The sequence below is a fragment of the Hypanus sabinus genome, chromosome 6, assembly GCF_030144855.1.
Source record: "Hypanus sabinus isolate sHypSab1 chromosome 6, sHypSab1.hap1, whole genome shotgun sequence".
NCBI classification, from domain to species: Eukaryota; Metazoa; Chordata; class Chondrichthyes; order Myliobatiformes; family Dasyatidae; genus Hypanus; species Hypanus sabinus.
In genome coordinates this window covers 11,624,597-11,642,451 of record NC_082711.1, presented here as the reverse complement: position 1 = coordinate 11,642,451, position 17,855 = coordinate 11,624,597, and the positions used below count along the sequence as shown (strand labels likewise).

Sequence of the window (17,855 nt, the reverse complement as noted above, 5' to 3'; positions counted from 1 at the left end):
TGTCCCTCTGTTCTACCACACTCTCCATTGTCCTAACGTTTACCATGTCCCTCTGTTCTACCACACTCTCCATTGTTCTAACGTTTACCATGTCCCTCTGTTCTACCACACTCTCCATTGTCCTAACGTTTACCATGTCCCTCTGTTCTACCACACTCTCCATTGTCCTAACGTTTACCATGTCCCTCTGTTCTACCACACTCTCCATTGTCCTAACGTTTACCATGTCCCTCTGTTCTACCACACTCTCCATTGTCCTAACGTTTACCATGTCCCTCTGTTCTACCACACTCTCCATTGTCCTAACGTTTACCATGTCCCTCTGTTCTACCACACTCTCCATTGTCCTAACGTTTACCATGTCCCTCTGTTCTACCACACTCTCCATTGTCCTAACGTTTACCATGTCCCTCTGTTCTACCACACTCTCCATTGTCCTAACGTTTACCATGACCCTCTGTTCTACCACACTCTCCATTGTCCTAACATTTACCATGTCCCTCTGTTCTACCACTCTCTCCATTGTCCTAACGTTTACCATGACCCTCTGTTCTACCACACTCTGTACTGTCCTAACGTTTACCATGACCCTCTGTTCTACCACACTCTGCACTGTCCTAACGTTTACCATGTCCCTCTGTTCTACCACACTCTGCACTGTCCTAACGTTTACCATGACCCTCTGTTCTACCACACTCTGCACTGTCCTAACGTTTACCATGACCCTCTGTTCTACCACACTCTGCACTGTCCTAATGTTTACCATGTCCCTCTGTTCTACCACACTCTGCACTGTCCTAACGTTTACCATGACCCTCTGTTCTACCACACTCTGCACTGTCCTAATGTTTACCATGTCCCTCTGTTCTACCACACTCTCCATTGTCCTAACGTTTACCATGACCCTCTGTTCTACCACACTCTCCATTGTCCTAACATTTACCATGACCCTCTGTTCTACCACACTCTGCACTGTCCTAACGTTTACCATGACCCTCTGTTCTACCACACTCTGCACTGTCCTAACGTTTACCATGTCCCTCTGTTCTACCACACTCTCCAGGGCCCTAACGTTTACCATGTCCCTCTGTTCTACCACACTCTCCAGTGTCCTAACGTTTACCATGACCCTCTGTTCTACCACACTCTCCATTGTCCTAACGTTTACCATGTCCCTCTGTTCTACCACACTCTCCAGGGCCCTAACGTTTACCATGTCCCTCTGTTCTACCACACTCTCCATTGTCCTAACGTTTACCATGTCCCTCTGTTCTACCACACTCTCCATTGTCCTAACGTTTACCATGTCCCTCTGTTCTACCACACTCTCCATTGTCCTAATGTTTACCATGTCCCTCTGTTCTACCACACTCTCCATTGTCCTAATGTTTACCATGTCCCTCTGTTCTACCACACTCTCCATTGTCCTAACGTTTACCATGTCCCTCTGTTCTACCACACTCTCCATTGTCCTAACGTTTACCATGACCCTCTGTTCTACCACACTCTCCATTGTCCTAACGTTTACCATGACCCTCTGTTCTACCACACTCTCCATTGTCCTAACGTTTACCATGTCCCTCTGTTCTACCACACTCTCCAGGGCCCTAACATTTACCATGATTTTCAACATCATCCTCCATATTTTACTTTGCTAACATAGACTATAAGACTTAGGAACAGAATTCACCATTCGGCCCATCGAGTCTGTTCCGCCATTCCATCATGGCTGATTTATTATCCCTCTCAACTCCATTCTCCTGTCTTCTCCCTGTACCCTTTGATGCCCTGACTAATCAAGAACCTATCAACCTCTGCCTTCATTATACCTAAATATTTAAATATACCCAATTAATTCCAGATTTACCACCTCTGGCTGAAGAAATTCCTCCAGATCTCTTTTCTAAAGGGTGCTGTTCTTTTCAGAGGCTGAGCCCCCTACTCCTAGACCCTCTCACTATAGCAAACATCCTCTCCACTTCCACCCCACCCAGGACTTCCAATATTCCATAGGTTTCAATGAGATGCTCCCTCATTCTTCTAAACTCCAAGCCCAGAGCCATCAAACATTCCTCATTCATTAACCCTTTCATTCCCAGGATCATTGTCGTGAGCCTCCTCTGGATCTTCTCCAATGCCAGCAAGTTTTTTCTTAGATTAGTGGGGGAGTCTAGGACCAGATGGCACAGCCTCAGAACACAAGGAATAGAATATAATTGCCTAATTCTGCTCCTGCGTCTTACGGTCTCATGGTTTGTTCTGGCCCAAATGCAACTTTTCCTGAATTAAGCTCCAATTGCCTTTCCTCGGCTGCTGATCACATTCCTGTTGTAATCTAGACTCCTACTCCACTCGTGTCCATGTCACTGATAGAGGCCATGTAGTGAAATTGGGATCGGGGTGGGGAAGGGGGGTGGTGGAGAGCTGGGGAGCCGGAGGTCGAAAAGTGAAAGGAACAAGGGTTGGGTGGTGGAGGTTTAATCGGAGGGTCACTGAGGGTGGGGAGGGGGAACACCATGATTTTCAACATCATCCTCCATATTTTACTTTGCTAACATAGACTATAAGACTTAGGAACAGAATTCACCATTCGGCCCATCGAGTCTGTTCCACCATTCCATCATGGCTGATTTATTATCCCTCTCAACTCCATTCTCCTGTCTTCTCCCTGTACCCTTTGATGCCCTGACTAATCAAGAACCTATCAACCTCCCCAATCCAACTGACCTTTAACCTCTCCGTCCTGTTGCTCTGTGGCGCGTTCCATTGGACGATGACTTTGCCCAGATCCAAAAGGAAAACGTCACCTAAGTTGAAGCTGTCCCAGGAAAGGTCGACCTGAACACGGAAATATAACGTAGAACGGAGACGAGTACAGACAGGAGCAGGCCCTTCGGCCCACAATGTTATGCAAAACTAATTAAATGGCCAACTAAACTAAAACACAAGGGATTCTGCAGATGCTGGAAACCTTGAGTGACACACACAAAATAGTGAAGGAACTCAGCAAGTCAGAAGCATCCACGTACAGGAATAAACAGTCCACGTTTCAGGACAAGACCCTTCATCAGGACTGGAACGATAAGGTTTTCCAGCTCTGGTGAGGGGGCCTCAGCCTGAAACATCGACTGGTAGATGCTGCCTGACCTGCTGAGTTCCACCAGCATACCCTGTGTGTCACTCTGGGTTTCCAGCGTCTGCAGAATCTCTTGTGCTTAGATATCCAGATGCATCACGGCTCAGTACGGAAAATGTTACGTGTGTTACTGCAAAAAACCGCAGAGAGCTGTGGACACCACTCAGCACATCACAGAAACCAGCCTCCCCTCCACAGACTCTGTCTACACTTCTGGCTGCCTCAGTAAACCAGCCAACGTAATCAAAGACCCCCCCCCCACACAGGCATCCTCTCTTCTCCCCTCTCCTTTCAGGCAGAAGAAACAAAAGCTTGAAAGCTCGTACCACCAGGCTTGACGACAGCTTCTATCGTACATGTTATAAGAATATTGAATGATTCCCAGTATGATAAGATGGACATTCTGACTCATTGTGACTTTGCACCTTATTGTTTCCCTGCACTGCACTCTCTCTGTAGTCTGCATTCTGTTATTGCTTTACCTTGTTCTACCTCAATTCATTGTGTAGTGGTTTGATCTGTATGAACAGTTTGCAAGACAAGTTTTTCGCTTTGGTACATATGACAAAAGAAACAATAAACCGATAGAGCAGGTGAACTGGCCCTTTGGCCCAACACGTTCATACTGGCTAACATGGATCGGCGGGATCTTGAGGTTCGAGTCCATAGGACACTCAAAGCTGCTGCACAGGTTGACTCTGTGGTTAAGAAGACATACGGTGTGTTGGCCTTCATCAATTGTGGGATTGAGTTTAGGAGCCGAGAGGTAATGTTGCAGCTATGTAGGACCCTCGTCAGACCCCACTTGGAGTACTGTGCTCATTTCTGGTCGCCTCACTACAGGAAGGATGTGGAAGCCATAGAAAGGGTGCAGAGGAGATTTACAAGGATGTTGCCTGGATTGGGGAGCATGCCTGCTGAAAACAGGTTGAGTGAACTCGGCCTTTTTTCCTTGGAGTGACAGAGAATGAGAGGTGACCTGATGGAGGTGTATGAGATGATGAGAGGCATTGATCGTGTGGATAGTCAGAGGCTTTTTCCCAGGGCTGAAATGGTTGCCACAAGAGGACACAGGTTTAAGGTGCTAGGGAGTAGGTACAGAGGAGATGTCAGAGATAAGTTTTTCACACAGAGAGTGGTGGGTTTTTTGGAATAATAGAGGAGTACACGATAAGAGTATTTTAAGAGACTCTTAGATAGGTACATGGAGCTTAGAAAAATAGAGGGCTATGCAGTTGGGAAATTCTAGGCAGTTTCTAGCGTAGGTTACATGGTCAGCACAACATTGTGGGCCGAAGGGCCTGTAACGTGCTGTAGGTTTCTCTGTCCAACTTAGTTGGTTTCATCTGCCTGCATTAACTAATTAACTAGATCTCAGTTCCTTTGTCAGGTATCACATTTCAGTGAATGATTATATTAGTTAATTTCTGGCCTAAGTAGGAAGCTCCAGACTGACTTGGTCCTTGTGTGGACCCCAGCTCACCCCCAGGCACTGCAACCCTTCCCACCTCTGTGGCCGTCACTTTCTTCTTCCCCTTAACGTGGAGCAGACGGCGGATGTTATACACATTTGTCTCCACATGCTTGAACCCTGAGGCGACACCTCCTTTCTTGTACCTGCCAAAGAAAAAGCAAATCGCAGCGTTGCCATGGTTATCGACGGCAGGCAGATCAAATCAGAGGGTGTTAATCATTCCCCCCCACCCCCCGCCTTTCTGCCACTGATAGAGTGGCCCCCACACTTCCAGAGGTCCCAAACTGCTTTAAACTAAAGCTGACATCAAACCTCAGGGTGTAAGAACAGGCCTTTCTGCCCACTGTGTCTGTGCTAACCACGATGTCTCCTCCTGTAAACTTTGACACCCTCACTAATCAAGATCCTCCATTTTAAATCTACTCAATGACTTGGCCTCAACAGTCATTTGAGAAAATGAATTCCACAGATTCACTGTCCATTATCTAAATAAATTCCTTCTCATCTCTGTTCTAAAGGGACGTCCCTCTATTCTGAGGCTGTGCCCTCTGGTTCTAGACTCTGCCACGATTGGAAACATCCTCTCCGCATCCACTCTATTCGACACTCGATAGGTTTCAATGAGACCTCCCCTCATTCTTCTAACCTACAGTGAGTACAGCCACAGAGCCCCTACTATGTACATTTCCATGTACTTATAAGAAATAAAGCGAATCTTAATTTCTAATGTGGCTGCGAGATTTTAAACCAGTATCGCCAAGCCAATGGGGTAAGGGCTTCCCCAACATTACTCACACAATGCCGTTCTTGAAGTAGCTTTTGAACTCGGGGGACTCGTGGCCCTGCGTCTCACGGTACTGGATGGGACTCCCTCCCAGGCAATCGTCCAGCTGGGTGACGTACATGGCTGCAGCCCCCTGCTCATCCTGCGAGGACTCTTTCCCGATCCAGAAGTGGATGGCCTGAGAGATCCCACTGGCCGTCTTCTTGGCCTGTGGAGGAGGCATTTACTTTAACGTCCCTTTCAACCACAGACTGCAATGCTGAGGCATCCCGCGATGTGGCTGTACACTTTACATGGGAAACTGAAGAATGGAGCAGCACAGGCAGAGAGGAATCCCCCCCTTACGGCAAACCCAGAACCAAGAGGCATAATTCCCGGGTGAGAAAGGAGAACGGCTTGCTATTTAATCAACACACACAAAATGCTGGTGGAACGCAGCAGGCCAGGCAGCATCTATAAGGAGAAGCGCTGTCGACGTTTCGGGCCGAGACCCTTCATCAGGACTACAATGGGTCAATGGATGCTGCCTGGCCTGCTGTGCTCCACCAGCATTTTGTGTGTGTTGCTTGAATTTCCAGCATCTGCAGATTTCCTCGTGTTTGCTCTTGGAATTTAATCATTCATCCATCCAATTTAAGTACAAATTTCAAAGTGCATTTTGTTATCAAAGTATGTATACTTTATACAATTGTGAGATTTATCTCCTTACAGGCAGCTGTGAAACAAAGAACCCCAATAGAACCCATTTAAAACAAAAGAAGACCTTCAAACACCCAATGGGGGGAGGGGGCGGGAGAGGGGGGGAGAGAGAGAGAGAGGGGGGGGAGAGAGGGGGAGAGAGGGGGGAGAGAGAGAGAGGGGGGAGAGAGAGAGAGGGGGGAGAGAGAGAGAGGGGGGAGAGAGAGAGGGGGGGAGAGAGAGAGGGGGGGAGAGAGAGAGAGGGGGAGAGAGAGAGAGGGGGGAGAGAGAGAGAGAGGGGAGAGAGAGAGGGGAGAGAGGGGGGAGAGGGGGGAGAGAGAGAGGGGGGGAGAGAGGGGGAGAGAGGGGGGAGAGAGGAGAGAGAGAGGGGGGAGAGAGAGAGGGGGGAGAGAGAGGGGAGAGGGGGAGAGAGGGGAGAGAGGGGAGAGAGGGGAGAGAGAGAGGGGGGAGAGAGAGAGAGAGAGGGGGAGAGAGAGAGAGGGGGGAGAGAGAGAGGGGGGAGAGAGAGAAATCATGAGTTCACAACGCCAGGCATCACTGCAGCCGACTCAGAAGTCCATGGTTACTGGCCACAGGCTCGGTCCAGAACAGAGACGAGAAAAGCCCGCAGAGCAGCACGACAAGCCGCTTGTTTGATTGATTTTTATAGATCTGCCTATTTGGTTTCTATCAATCTATCGACCAAGCTAGCTTTCTGTTTAGCTATCTATTTATTCCTTTACTACTTTTTCTCTCAGTTCATCTAATCGTTTGTTTTATATATTTATCGATCTGATTTGTCCATTTGTTTATTTGTTTGAACATTTAGTGATACGGCTTACAGGGGTCCCCAGCCGTTTTTTATGCTGGGAACCCTCACCGTTAACTGAGGGGTCCACGGACCCCAGGTTGGTAACCCCTGGCTTATTGTAATTTCTTTTATATCTTCCGCAAAACCGGAATCAGGTTAAATATCGCCGGTGTGGGTTGTGAAATCTGTTATTCAGTACATAATAATAAAAACAATAACATATAGGAGCAGCACGTATAAACTGAATTAAATAAATCGTGCAAAAAGACAGCAAATATAGTGAGGTGGTGTTCACTGTCCATTCAAAAATCTGATGGCAGAGGGGAAGAGGCTGTTCCTGAACCATTGAGTGTGTGTCCACAGGCTCCTGTACCTCATTCCTCATGGTAGCAATGAGAAGAGGGCATGTCCTGTTGTGAAAACAACAGATTTCATGATATACAGTAGTATGCAAAAGTCTAAGGCGCATCTATATAGTTGGGGTACCTAAGACCTGTGGCACAAAACCAAGTTTATGTATTACATTGTGCTGCTGTCGCAAAAAAATTACAAATTTCATGACATGTGAGTGATGATATGGGTCTATTGTGGGCTGAGAGTGGGAAGGGGGCAGGGAGAGGGGAATCATGGTTGGGAAAAGGGGAAGGGAGAGGGGAGGGAGCAGGAAGCACCCGAGAGACATTCTGTAATGATGATCAACACATCACCCCCAACTCCATGCATCCTCATCTTACGGATAAGTCTTTTGTGTGGCACCTCATCAAACGCCTTCTGGAAATCCAAGTAAATTATGTCCACCTGTTCCCCTTTATCCACTGCGCTCATTATATCCACAAAGAACTCCAGTAAGTTTGTCAAACAGGACCTGCCTTTGCTGAATCCATCCTGCGTCTGCCTGATGGATCCCTTTCTTTCCAGATGCCTCACTATTCCTTCTTTAATGATAGCTTCAAGCATTTTCCCAACTGCAGATGTTAAACTAACTGGCCTATAGTTACCTGCCTTTTGCCTACATCCTTTCTTGAACAGTGTTGTGACGTTTACCATCTTCCAATCTGCCAGGACTTGCCCAGAGTCCAGAGAATTTTGGTAAATCGTCACCAAAGCCTCCACTATAACCTCGGCCATTTCCTTCAGCACCCTGGGGTGCATTCCGTCAGAACCAGGGGCCTTGTCTATCTTCAGGCCCTCAAGTTTGCTCAGCACCACCTCTAGTGATTGATATTGTATCGAGGTCCTCGCCTCCCATCACATCCATAACGTCTCTCTTTGGCACGTTAGATGTGTCCTCCACCGTGAAGACCGACACAAAATAGTCATTCAAAGCCTCTGCCATTTCTTCATTACCCAATAACTGGAAAAGTTTAAGCCAAGTACCAGAGGGCAAGCATTTCAGGTGAGAGTGGAAAAGTTTAAAGACGTGTGAGCCAAGTTTTTTTTGACAGAGTGCTATGGGTGTCTAGAACAAGGTACCAGAGATGGTGATGGAAGCAGATGTAATAGAGGCCTTTAAGAAACTGTTAAACACATGAATAGATGGGAATGGATCATGTACAAACAAGAGATTAAGTTTAATTTAGCATTGTGCTTAGCACAGACATTGTGGGCTGAATGGCCTCTTCCTGTACTGTACACTTCCACGCTTATATGTTTGCAAGGCTGCAGTGGCCCCTGATGGTTGTATAGTCATACAGCGTGCTAACAGGCCCTTCAGCCCAACTTAACCATGCTGGCAAAGCAGCTTGCCTGAGCTAGCCCCATCTGGCCTGGATTCCTCTAAAACAGCAATCCCCGACGTACAGTTAACTGTGGACCCCAGGTTAGGAAGCCCTGCTCTAAACCTTTCCCATCCACATTCCTGTCTTTTAAACCTTGTAACTAAACCCACCTCCACCACTGCTGTCGGCACGGTGGCTATGGTACCGTGCCAAAGTCTTAGGCACCCTAGCCATACACAATTTGCCTACAACATTTTGCACAGGGCTGTATATTGTTTGATATATTCACCGCCTTCGGGGTGAAAAATTTGCCCCCTCAACCTCTGAAACTCCAGGGAAAACTCCCCTGGAATGTAGGAGATTGAGGGATGGCCTGATAGAGGGCACAAGCTGATGAGGGGCGTGGACAGAGTGAAAAACAGCCTTTCCCCCCCAAGGAAGGGGGAGCTGAAACAAGAGGGCATAGTTTGAGGATCAGAGCTGAAAAATTTGTAAAGGCCATCAGGCAATGGGTGTGCCTGTTCAGAATGAGCTGCCAGAGACTGTGGTTGTGGTGGGGGCATTAGCATTGCTTAAGGTCCATGCAGCGTGGTCTCTTTCCATGCAATACGACTCTGTGACTCAATGCAGTGGAGGCTGCTGGCCATGTGTCACAGCAACACAGCACAAAAAGCCTCATCGCCCCATGAATCCACTTGGTCTCTCCCTATCTTTCTTCGTTCTACATATTCCCTCCCCTACCTTCTCTGGTACTCAAAACCGTGGTGTTCTCTCTCTCTGTCTGATGAAACATTAACTCTGTTTCTCTCTCTCGACAGACGAGGGCTTTGCTTGCATTCTCCGGTACTTGTACTTACGAACAATATCAAGTAGCAATCGCCTTCGAAGAAGTTCCCGTAAGCCTTTGGAGGGATAGGGACCACTTCCATTTTCTGCAAAGAGACACACCAGACATCAGTAGGGAAGGGGGAATGGGCGCCACGTTACTCTGTGAGCCGAGGACTCAGTAGTAGAGTCTTCGCAGCCGGTAAACGGCTTGTCAGGAGGTAGACAAGAAAACGTCTGCAGATGCTGGAAATCCAGAGCTACATACACAGAATGCTGGAGGAACTCAGCAGGCCAGGCAGCATCTACGGAGGGGAATAGATAGTTGACGTTTGAGCCGAGACCCTTCTTCAGGACTGGAAAGGAAGGGGGGCGGGGGGAGACAGCAGAATTAAAAAGGTGGTGGGAGGGGAAGGACTGTTTGGGGCCCTGAATGGAGGTGAGGAAGGAGGGCAATGGGCAGGCGTAGTACCTTGGCCACTTGCAGGGGTGCATGCTGGGAGGGATGAATGGAGAAGGGAGCGATCCCTGCGGAAAGCGGATGGGGTAAAAGATATGTCTGGTGGTAGGATTCCTTTGGAGGTGGTGGAAGTTGCGGAGGATGACGTGTTGGATACGGAGGCTCCTCTTGGGCCAAGGAGGCAGATTCTCCCAGCCAGGGGCAGAACATTCAGGGGAGATTTGAGCAGGTTCCATGATCTGAATAGTCTAGGTAGAGGTTACCTGTGCCAGGGGGATGGGGGAGCCCGGGGCTCTGCTAGAGACACAGAACATTACATCACAGTACTGGCCCTTTGGCCCACAATGTTGTATCAACCTTTTAACCTAACCCTTCCCTTCCACATACTACCCCCCCCATTTACCTATCATCCCCATGCCTATCTAAGAGTCTCTTAAATGTGGCTAATGTATCTGCCTCTTCTACTACCCCAGCAGGACATTCCACACACCCACAAATTTCAGTAAAAAAAATTCCCTATGAAAAATTCCCTTTGCTTTCCTGCAATTACCTTAAGATTACGCCCACTAGTGTTAGCGATTTCCACCCTGGGGAAAAGTCTCTGGCTGTCCACTCGATCTATGCCTCTTATCATCTTGCACACCTCTGTCAAGTCACCTCTCACCCTCTTGCACGCGAAGGAGAAAAGCCCGGCTCACTCAACCTACCCTCACAAGACAGACTCCCTAATCCGGTCAGCGTCCTGGTAAATCTCCTCCGCACCCTCGCTAAAGCTTCCACTTCCTTCCTATGATGAGCTGACCGGAACAGAAAGGTTCAGGGGATATACGAGAGGGTTTAATGTTCTGAATGGTCTCGGTAAAGGCCTCCAGTAGAAGTGGGGACGGAGAAACTGGGAACTCTGCAGCTGACCTGGAGCCAGTCAGAACATTGGTGCAGTCAGGCCAGTGGTCCGGTTTGAGTGACCAGTAACCCATCGGCAGTGGTCAAACATTCATGAAACATTTGTTCATTGAAGCAGAGTAGAGGGTTAATGGCAGGACCCTTAGCAGCTCCTTCACACTCCCTTAACCGTATCATGGTTATTATTACTGTAGGGCTCTCAGTACCAGTAACTGTGGTGTTAACTGTCCAGGCTAACAAAATGGCTTCTCTGTGTTGTTATAATGAAATGGCTTCTCTGTAATGTTACTTAATGCTGTAATGGGTTTCAGTGTCTGGAATGTTTGGGTTATAACGGTTGATAAAGGGGGAACTAACCGATGGAGAATTTTATGCTATCTTGTATGTGTGAGCTGAGTGGGAGTTCATGGTTTTTTTCGGGAGGTGAGTGAGGGGGACGGGCGTGTGGGGAGCGGACAGCGGTTCCAGGGCGGCAGATACCGGACGTCGGACGTCGGTTCGGACGGTGGCTGAAGACTCGGAAGGTCGTTGTGGATGGAACCGGAGGCGTGAGCTCCAACATATTAAAATATTTTGTGCACAAACTGATAAACTTACTGATTTGACGCCTTTGGGGTATCTGTTTCTACTAACCCACCACTAAGAGATAACTATAAAGTTGTAATTATTTACTTGCTTTTGGTGTATTGTCTGATATTTGTGTTGCGGGCGTGTACTGGGGGGGCATTACTCTGTATTTACACGGAAGTATTGCACTATTGCCAGTCACTCCAGGCAGATGGGGTTCATCAGCCGTGGCTGGCATCTCACCAGGAAGGAAAACTCCAATCTCAAGCTTGCACTGCCTTGTGGCTACACCCACTCAGGGGGAAATCTTCAGGAGTAAACCTTGAGGGAAAAATCTGGAGCTTGGAGTCCCTGAGACAGGCCTGCATTGAGTTCAATACCGACTGGCAACTCCTGTGACGCTGCTGGTGCCGAACTCTGCCGTTCCTTTGGATTTATCAGCTGCGTGGAGAGGGGGAGTCTGCTACACGGGCAACACCTCGCTGTCCATATCGTACCGCCCGGGCTTGCGTATGATTGTTAGAACCTGACCAATGGGGGCCAACCAGCAGCAGCGTGGGGCCCATTTCCGTAGATCCCACAAAGACACAAAGCAAACGGATCGGAGGTAAAGACAGCAGATGGTGTGTTTGCATTCATCAGTTGGGGGAAGGAGTCCAAGAGCCATGAGGTAATATGGCAGCTCTATCACACGTGGGATATTCTGTTCAGTTCTGATCGCCTCATTATATGAAGGCCGTGGGAGTTTTACAGAGAGGTTTCTGTGGCTTGGATGCAGACTTGGGCTTTGGACTTTTTTCCAGTCTTAAGGTTCCTTTGTATTGTTTTCACACCCAATCTTTCTTGGTTTTGTTTTTGTGTGGGGAGGAGGGGTTTGGGGGTTGGTGTGTGGGGAGGAGGGATTGGTGTGTGGGGAGGAGGGGTTTGGTGTGTGGGGAGGAGGGGTTGGTGTGTGGGGAGGAGGGGTTGGTGTGTGGGGAGGAGGGGTTGGTGTGTGGGGAGGAGGGGTTTGGGGGTTGGTGTGTGGGGAGGAGGGATTTGGGGGTTGGTGTGTGGGGAGGAGGGGTTGGTGTGTGGGTAGGAGGGGTTTGGTGTGTGGGGAGGAGGGGTTGGTGTGTGGGGAGGAGGGGTTGGTGTGTGGGGAGGAGGGATTTGGGGGGGGTGTGGGGAGGAGGGATTTGGGGGTTGGTGTGTGGGGAGGAGGGGTTGATGTGTGGGTAGGAGGGGTTTGGTGTGTGGGGAGGAGGGGTTGGTGTGTGGGGAGGAGGGGTTGGTGTGTGGGGAGGAGGGGTTGGTGTGTGGGGAGGAGGGGTTTGGGGGTTGGTGTGTGGGGAGGAGGGGTTTGGGGGTTGGTGTGTGGGGAGGAGGGGTTTGGGGGTTGGTGTGTGGGGAGGAGGGATTTGGGGGTTGGTGTGTGGGGAGGAGGGGTTGGTGTGTGGGGAGGAAGGATTTCGGGGTTGGTGTGTGGGGAGGAGGGATTTCGGGGTTGGTGTGTGGGGAGGAGGGATTTGGGGGTTGGTGTGTGGGGAGGAGGGATTTGGGGGTTGGTGTGTGGGGAGGAGGGATTGGTGTGTGGGGAGGAGGGATTTGGGGGTTGGTGTGTGGGGAGGAGGGATTTCGGGGTTGGTGTGTGGGGAGGAGGGATTTGGGGGTTGGTGTGTGGGGAGGAGGGGTTTGGGGGTTGGTGTGTGGGGAGGAGGGATTTGGGGGTTGGTGTGTGGGGAGGAGGGATTTCGGGGTTGGAGTGTGGGGAGGAGGGGTTTGGGGGTTGGTGTGTGGGGAGGAGGGATTTGGGGGTTGGTGTGTGGGGAGGAGGGGTTGGTGTGTGGGTAGGAGGGGTTGGTGTGCGGGGAGGAGTGGTTTGTGTGCGGGGACGAGGGGGTTGGTGTGCGGGGAGGAGGGGTTTGGGGGTTGGTGTGTGGGGAGGAGGGGTTGGTGTGTGGGGAGGAGGGATTTGGGGGTTGGTGTGTGGGGAGGAGGGGTTTGGGGGTTGGTGTGTGGGGAGGAGGGGTTTGGGAGTTGGTGTGTGGGGAGGAGGGGTTTGGGGGTTGGTGTGTGGGGAGGAGGGGTTTGGGGGTTGGTGTGCGGGGAGGAGGGGTTTGGGGGTTGGTGTGTGGGGAGGAGGGGTTTGGGGGTTGGTGTGTGGGGAGGAGGGGTTGGTGTGCGGGGAGGAGTGGTTTGTGTGCGGGGACGAGCGGGTTGGTGTGCGGGGAGGAGGGGTTTGGGGGTTGGTGTGTGGGGAGGAGGGGTTGGTGTGTGGGGAGGAGGGGTTGGTGTGTGGGGAGGAGGGGTTGGTGTGAGGGGACGAGTGGTTGGTGTGTGGGGAGGAGGGATTTGGGGGTTGGTGTGTGGGAAGGAGGGGTTGGTGTGTGGGGAGGAGGGGTTTGGGGGTTGGTGTGTGGGGAGGAGGGGTTTGGGGGTTGGTGTGTGGGGAGGAGGGGTTGGTGTGTGGGGAGGAGGGGTTTGGGGGTTGGTGTGTGGGGAGGAGGGGTTTGGGGGTTGGTGTGCGGGGAGGAGGGGGTTGGTGTGCGGGGAGGAGGGATTGGTGTGCGTGGAGGAGGGATTGGTGTGCGGGGAGGAGGGGTTGGTGTGCGGGGAGGAGGGGTTGGTGTGCGGGGAGGAGGGGCTGGTGTGCGGGGAGGAGGGGGTTGGTGTGCGGGGAGGAGGGGCTGGTGTGCGGGGAGGAGGGGGTTGGTGTGCGGGGAGGAGGGGCTGGTGTGCGGGGAGGAGGGGCTGGTGTGCGGGGAGGAGGGGCTGGTGTGCGGGGAGGAGGGGCTGGTGTGCGGGGAGGAGGGGGTTGGTGTGCGGGGAGGAGGGGGTTGGTGTGCGGGGAGGAGGGGGTTGGTGTGCGGGGAGGAGGGGCTGGTGTGCGGGGAGGAGGGGGTTGGTGTGCGGGGAGGAGGGGTTGGTGTGCGGGGAGGAGGGGTTGGTGTGCGGGGAGGAGGGGTTGGTGTGCGGGGAGGAGGGGCTGGTGTGCGGGGAGGAGGGGGTTGGTGTGCGGGGAGGAGGGGGTTGGTGTGCGGGGAGGAGGGGCTGGTGTGCGGGGAGGAGGGGCTGGTGTGCGGGGAGGAGGGGCTGGTGTGCGGGGAGGAGGGGGTTGGTGTGCGGGGAGGAGGGGTTGGTGACTTGACGGAGGTGTGCAAGATGATAAGGGACATAGATCAAGTGGACAGCCGAAGACTTTTCCCAGGGTCGAAGTGACTAATACAAGGAAATGTAATTTTAAGGCATTTGAAGAAAATTCTGGGGGCGTGTCAGAGCTAGGTGTGTTTTAAACGGGCAGTGGTGTTTACAAGGAGGAACCCGCCAGGGGTTGTGGTAAAGGCTGATACATTAAGGTCATTTAAGAGACTTAAATAAGCACATGGATGATAGAGGAATAGAGGGCATGTGGGAGATAAGGGTTAGATTTGATGTTGGAGCAGGTGAACACGTCAGTGTAATACTGTTCTGTGTTGAAATCCCACCTCAGTGGTTAATAATTAAATAAGTACATTTCAACTGGTAAATATCAAAGAATTCACAACAGTTCACACAGGCAATTCTCATACACACACAGACAGAAACACACACACTCTCTCTCTCACACACACACACACACACACACCCTTCACTCATGAATATTGCCTCTCACCTCGATGGTCCATATTTGAAGACCCAGCTCCTTGCTGACATGTTTAAAGGCTTCTGGTATTACGGTTGGCATGGTGACTGGTTATCACAGCTGAGAAGTGATTAGAGATGAAAACAGGGTCAGAATGAGATCTCGGGTCGCAGTGCCACCCCCGGCTACCCATCGGGACACCGGTAAATCCCCCCAACGACAAGCCCATCCCTCCCCCAGTCTGACTGCTGACCCAGGGTGGCTGCTGAGCAGGGGCCACTCTTGACCCCTCACTGAGGGGGCTAACGTGCTGATGGACTGAACTGGACTCTTCTCCTACTGTTGGAGTTGGGTGAACTGATTAAGAATTTGCAGTTCAGACCCGTTTCTTTGCTACAGTTTGATGAACTAATGTAAAGCCTCCCCCCCCCCCCCCCCAGGAGATACAAAATCCTGAAAGTGCAATACACCAGGCTCAAAGACAGCTTCTACCCCCCTGTTCTAACACTATTGAACAGTCCGTCAGAACTGTGCCCTGCCTGGTACTAAGGTAATCTTTACAATACTATTGTAAGTAGGCCCATCCAAACAGACCTCTCAGTGGCCATCGCAAGCCGACCTTCCATCTGCCAGGTGATTGGTGAGGGGGAAAGTGGGTAGGTGGGGCATTGAAGTAAGAAGCTGGAAGGTGATAGGAGGAAAAAGTAAAGGACTGAAGAAGAAGGAATCTGATAAGAGGCAGTGGACCATTGGAGAGAGCCATTGATTGCTCTAACTTAAGGTAACTTCTACCCCCCCCCACCCCTTTTCCATTCCCCTCCTGGTTACCCGCTCACTTATTCTCTCCTGCTCACCTGCCCACCACCTCCCTCTGGTGCCCCTCCTCCCTCCCTCCCTTCCTTTCATTTTAAAATCTTTTTATTAATTATTATTGAAGATTAACAAAAAAAATACATTGTCAATATGTCATTATGTACAATAAGGAATTAAATTAGCAAATAACTAATTAACAAAGCTAAGCGGTGTATCAATAATAAAAAAAATGAAGTGTTAAGAATTTTTTTTTAAAGAAAAAGGGAAAAATAGAACCCCTACTAACTGAAAAAAAACAAAAAACCCATTGGGAGCACAACCCTGGAGCCATACATCATACAAGCTTCCGTTAAAAAATCATCAGTCCACCAACTCAAATCCACTTAAAGAAAAATCGGAAGGAAACCATATTAATTAACTCAAATCAGATGATAGTAGTGGGCGAATGAACCCCACCTTTTCTCAAAACCAAATCGATGTAAAACCGAGACGGCCACGTTGACACATACGTTTTGGTTGTGTTCAGTTCAGAAACATTTTTGGAAGTCTATTTTCTCTCTAATTTCTAAAGTTTTAAAAATTAATTTACAACCTAATAACTTGACAGTTTTATTTGGTATAATCCCTCAATATATTCATGGTATTTCTCCATCAGACCAACATGTAATTGCATTTGTTATGTTGTTGGCCAGAAGGGCTCGAAATGGAAAGATGTTTCTGCTCTTGTTTTGATACAGTGGTTCTCTCAGGTGATGATGTGTCTTAGTTTGGAGAAAATCAGAAGTTGAACTTTCGATCCTCCCTCCCGATCTTCCATGTTCTGGTCACGTCATTGCAGGAAGGATGTGAAGCTTTAGAGGGAATGCAGAGGAGATTCACCAGGAGGCTGCCTGGACTAGAGAGGGTGCAGAGGAGATTCACCAGGATGCTGCCTGGACTAGAGAGGGTGCAGAGGAGATTCACCAGGATACTGGCTGGATTACAGAGGGTGCAGAGGAGATTCACCAGGACGCTGCCTGGATTAGAGAGGGTGTGGAGGAGATTCACCAGGATGCTGCCTGGATTAGAGAGGGTGCAGAGGAGATTCACCAGGATGCTGCCTGGATTAGAGAGGGTGCAGAGGAGATTCACCAGGACGCTGCCTGGATTAGAGAGGGTGCAGAGGAGATTCACCAGGATGCTGCCTGAATTAGAGAGGGTGCAGAGGAGATTTACCCGGATGCTGCCTGGATTAGAGAGGGTGCAGAGGAGATTCACCAGGATGCTGCCTGAATTAGAGAGGGTGCAGAGGAGATTTACCCGGATGCTGCCTGGATTAGAGAGGGTGCAGAGGAGATTCACCAGGATGCTGCCTGGATTAGAGAGGGTGCAGAGGAGATTCACCAGGACGCTGCCTGGATTAGAGAGGGTGCAGAGGAGATTCACCAGGATGCTGCCTGGATTAGAGAGCGTGCAGAGGAGATTCACCAGGATGCTGCCTGGATTAGAGAGGGAATGCAGAGGAGATTCACCAGGATGCTGCCTGGATTAGAGAGGGTGCAGAGGAGATTCACCAGGATGCTGCCTGGATTAGAGAGGGTGCAGAGGAGATTTACCAGGACGCTGCCTGGATTAGAGAGGGTGCAGAGGAGATTCACCAGGACGCTGCCTGGATTAGAGAGGGTGCAGAGGAGATTTACCAGGATGCTGTCTGGATTAGAGAGGGTGCAGAGGAGATTCACCAGGATGCTGTCTGGATTAGAGAGGGTGCAGAGGAGATTCACCAGGATGCTGTCTGGATTAGAGAGGGTGCAGAGGAGATTCACCAGGATGCTGCCTGGATTAGAGAGGGTGCAGAGGAGATTTACCCGGATGCTGCCTGGATTACAGAGGGTGCAGAGGAGATTCACCAGGAAGCTGCCTGGATTAGAGAGGGTGCAGAGGAGATTGACCAGGACGCTGCCTGGATTAGAGAGGGTGCAGAGGAGATTCACCAGGATGCTGTCTGGATTAGAGAGCATAGATTGAGAAAGCTGGGACTTTTCTCTTTGTGGAGAAGGAGGATGGGAAGTGACTTGTACAATAAGATGAAGAGGGATGAAG

General features: G+C 50.3%; 1 protein-coding gene across 4 annotated transcripts in view; it reads right to left on the bottom strand.

Moving 5' to 3' along the window:
- vill (villin-like) overlaps positions 1 to 17,855 on the bottom strand; it is a 117,937-nt gene that overhangs the window by 62,439 nt on the left and 37,643 nt on the right. For all 4 annotated transcript variants that reach the window (XM_059971709.1, XM_059971707.1, XM_059971710.1 and 1 more), the window contains exons 2-6: positions 14,991 to 15,080; positions 9,459 to 9,533; positions 5,406 to 5,602; positions 4,645 to 4,753; positions 2,728 to 2,838 (exon numbers count right to left, since the gene is read on the bottom strand). In XM_059971709.1, the coding sequence (XP_059827692.1) occupies positions 2,728 to 2,838; positions 4,645 to 4,753; positions 5,406 to 5,602; positions 9,459 to 9,533; positions 14,991 to 15,062 (564 nt within the window). In that variant the 5' untranslated portion in view covers positions 15,063 to 15,080. The remainder of the gene's footprint in view (positions 1 to 2,727; positions 2,839 to 4,644; positions 4,754 to 5,405; positions 5,603 to 9,458; positions 9,534 to 14,990; positions 15,081 to 17,855) is intronic.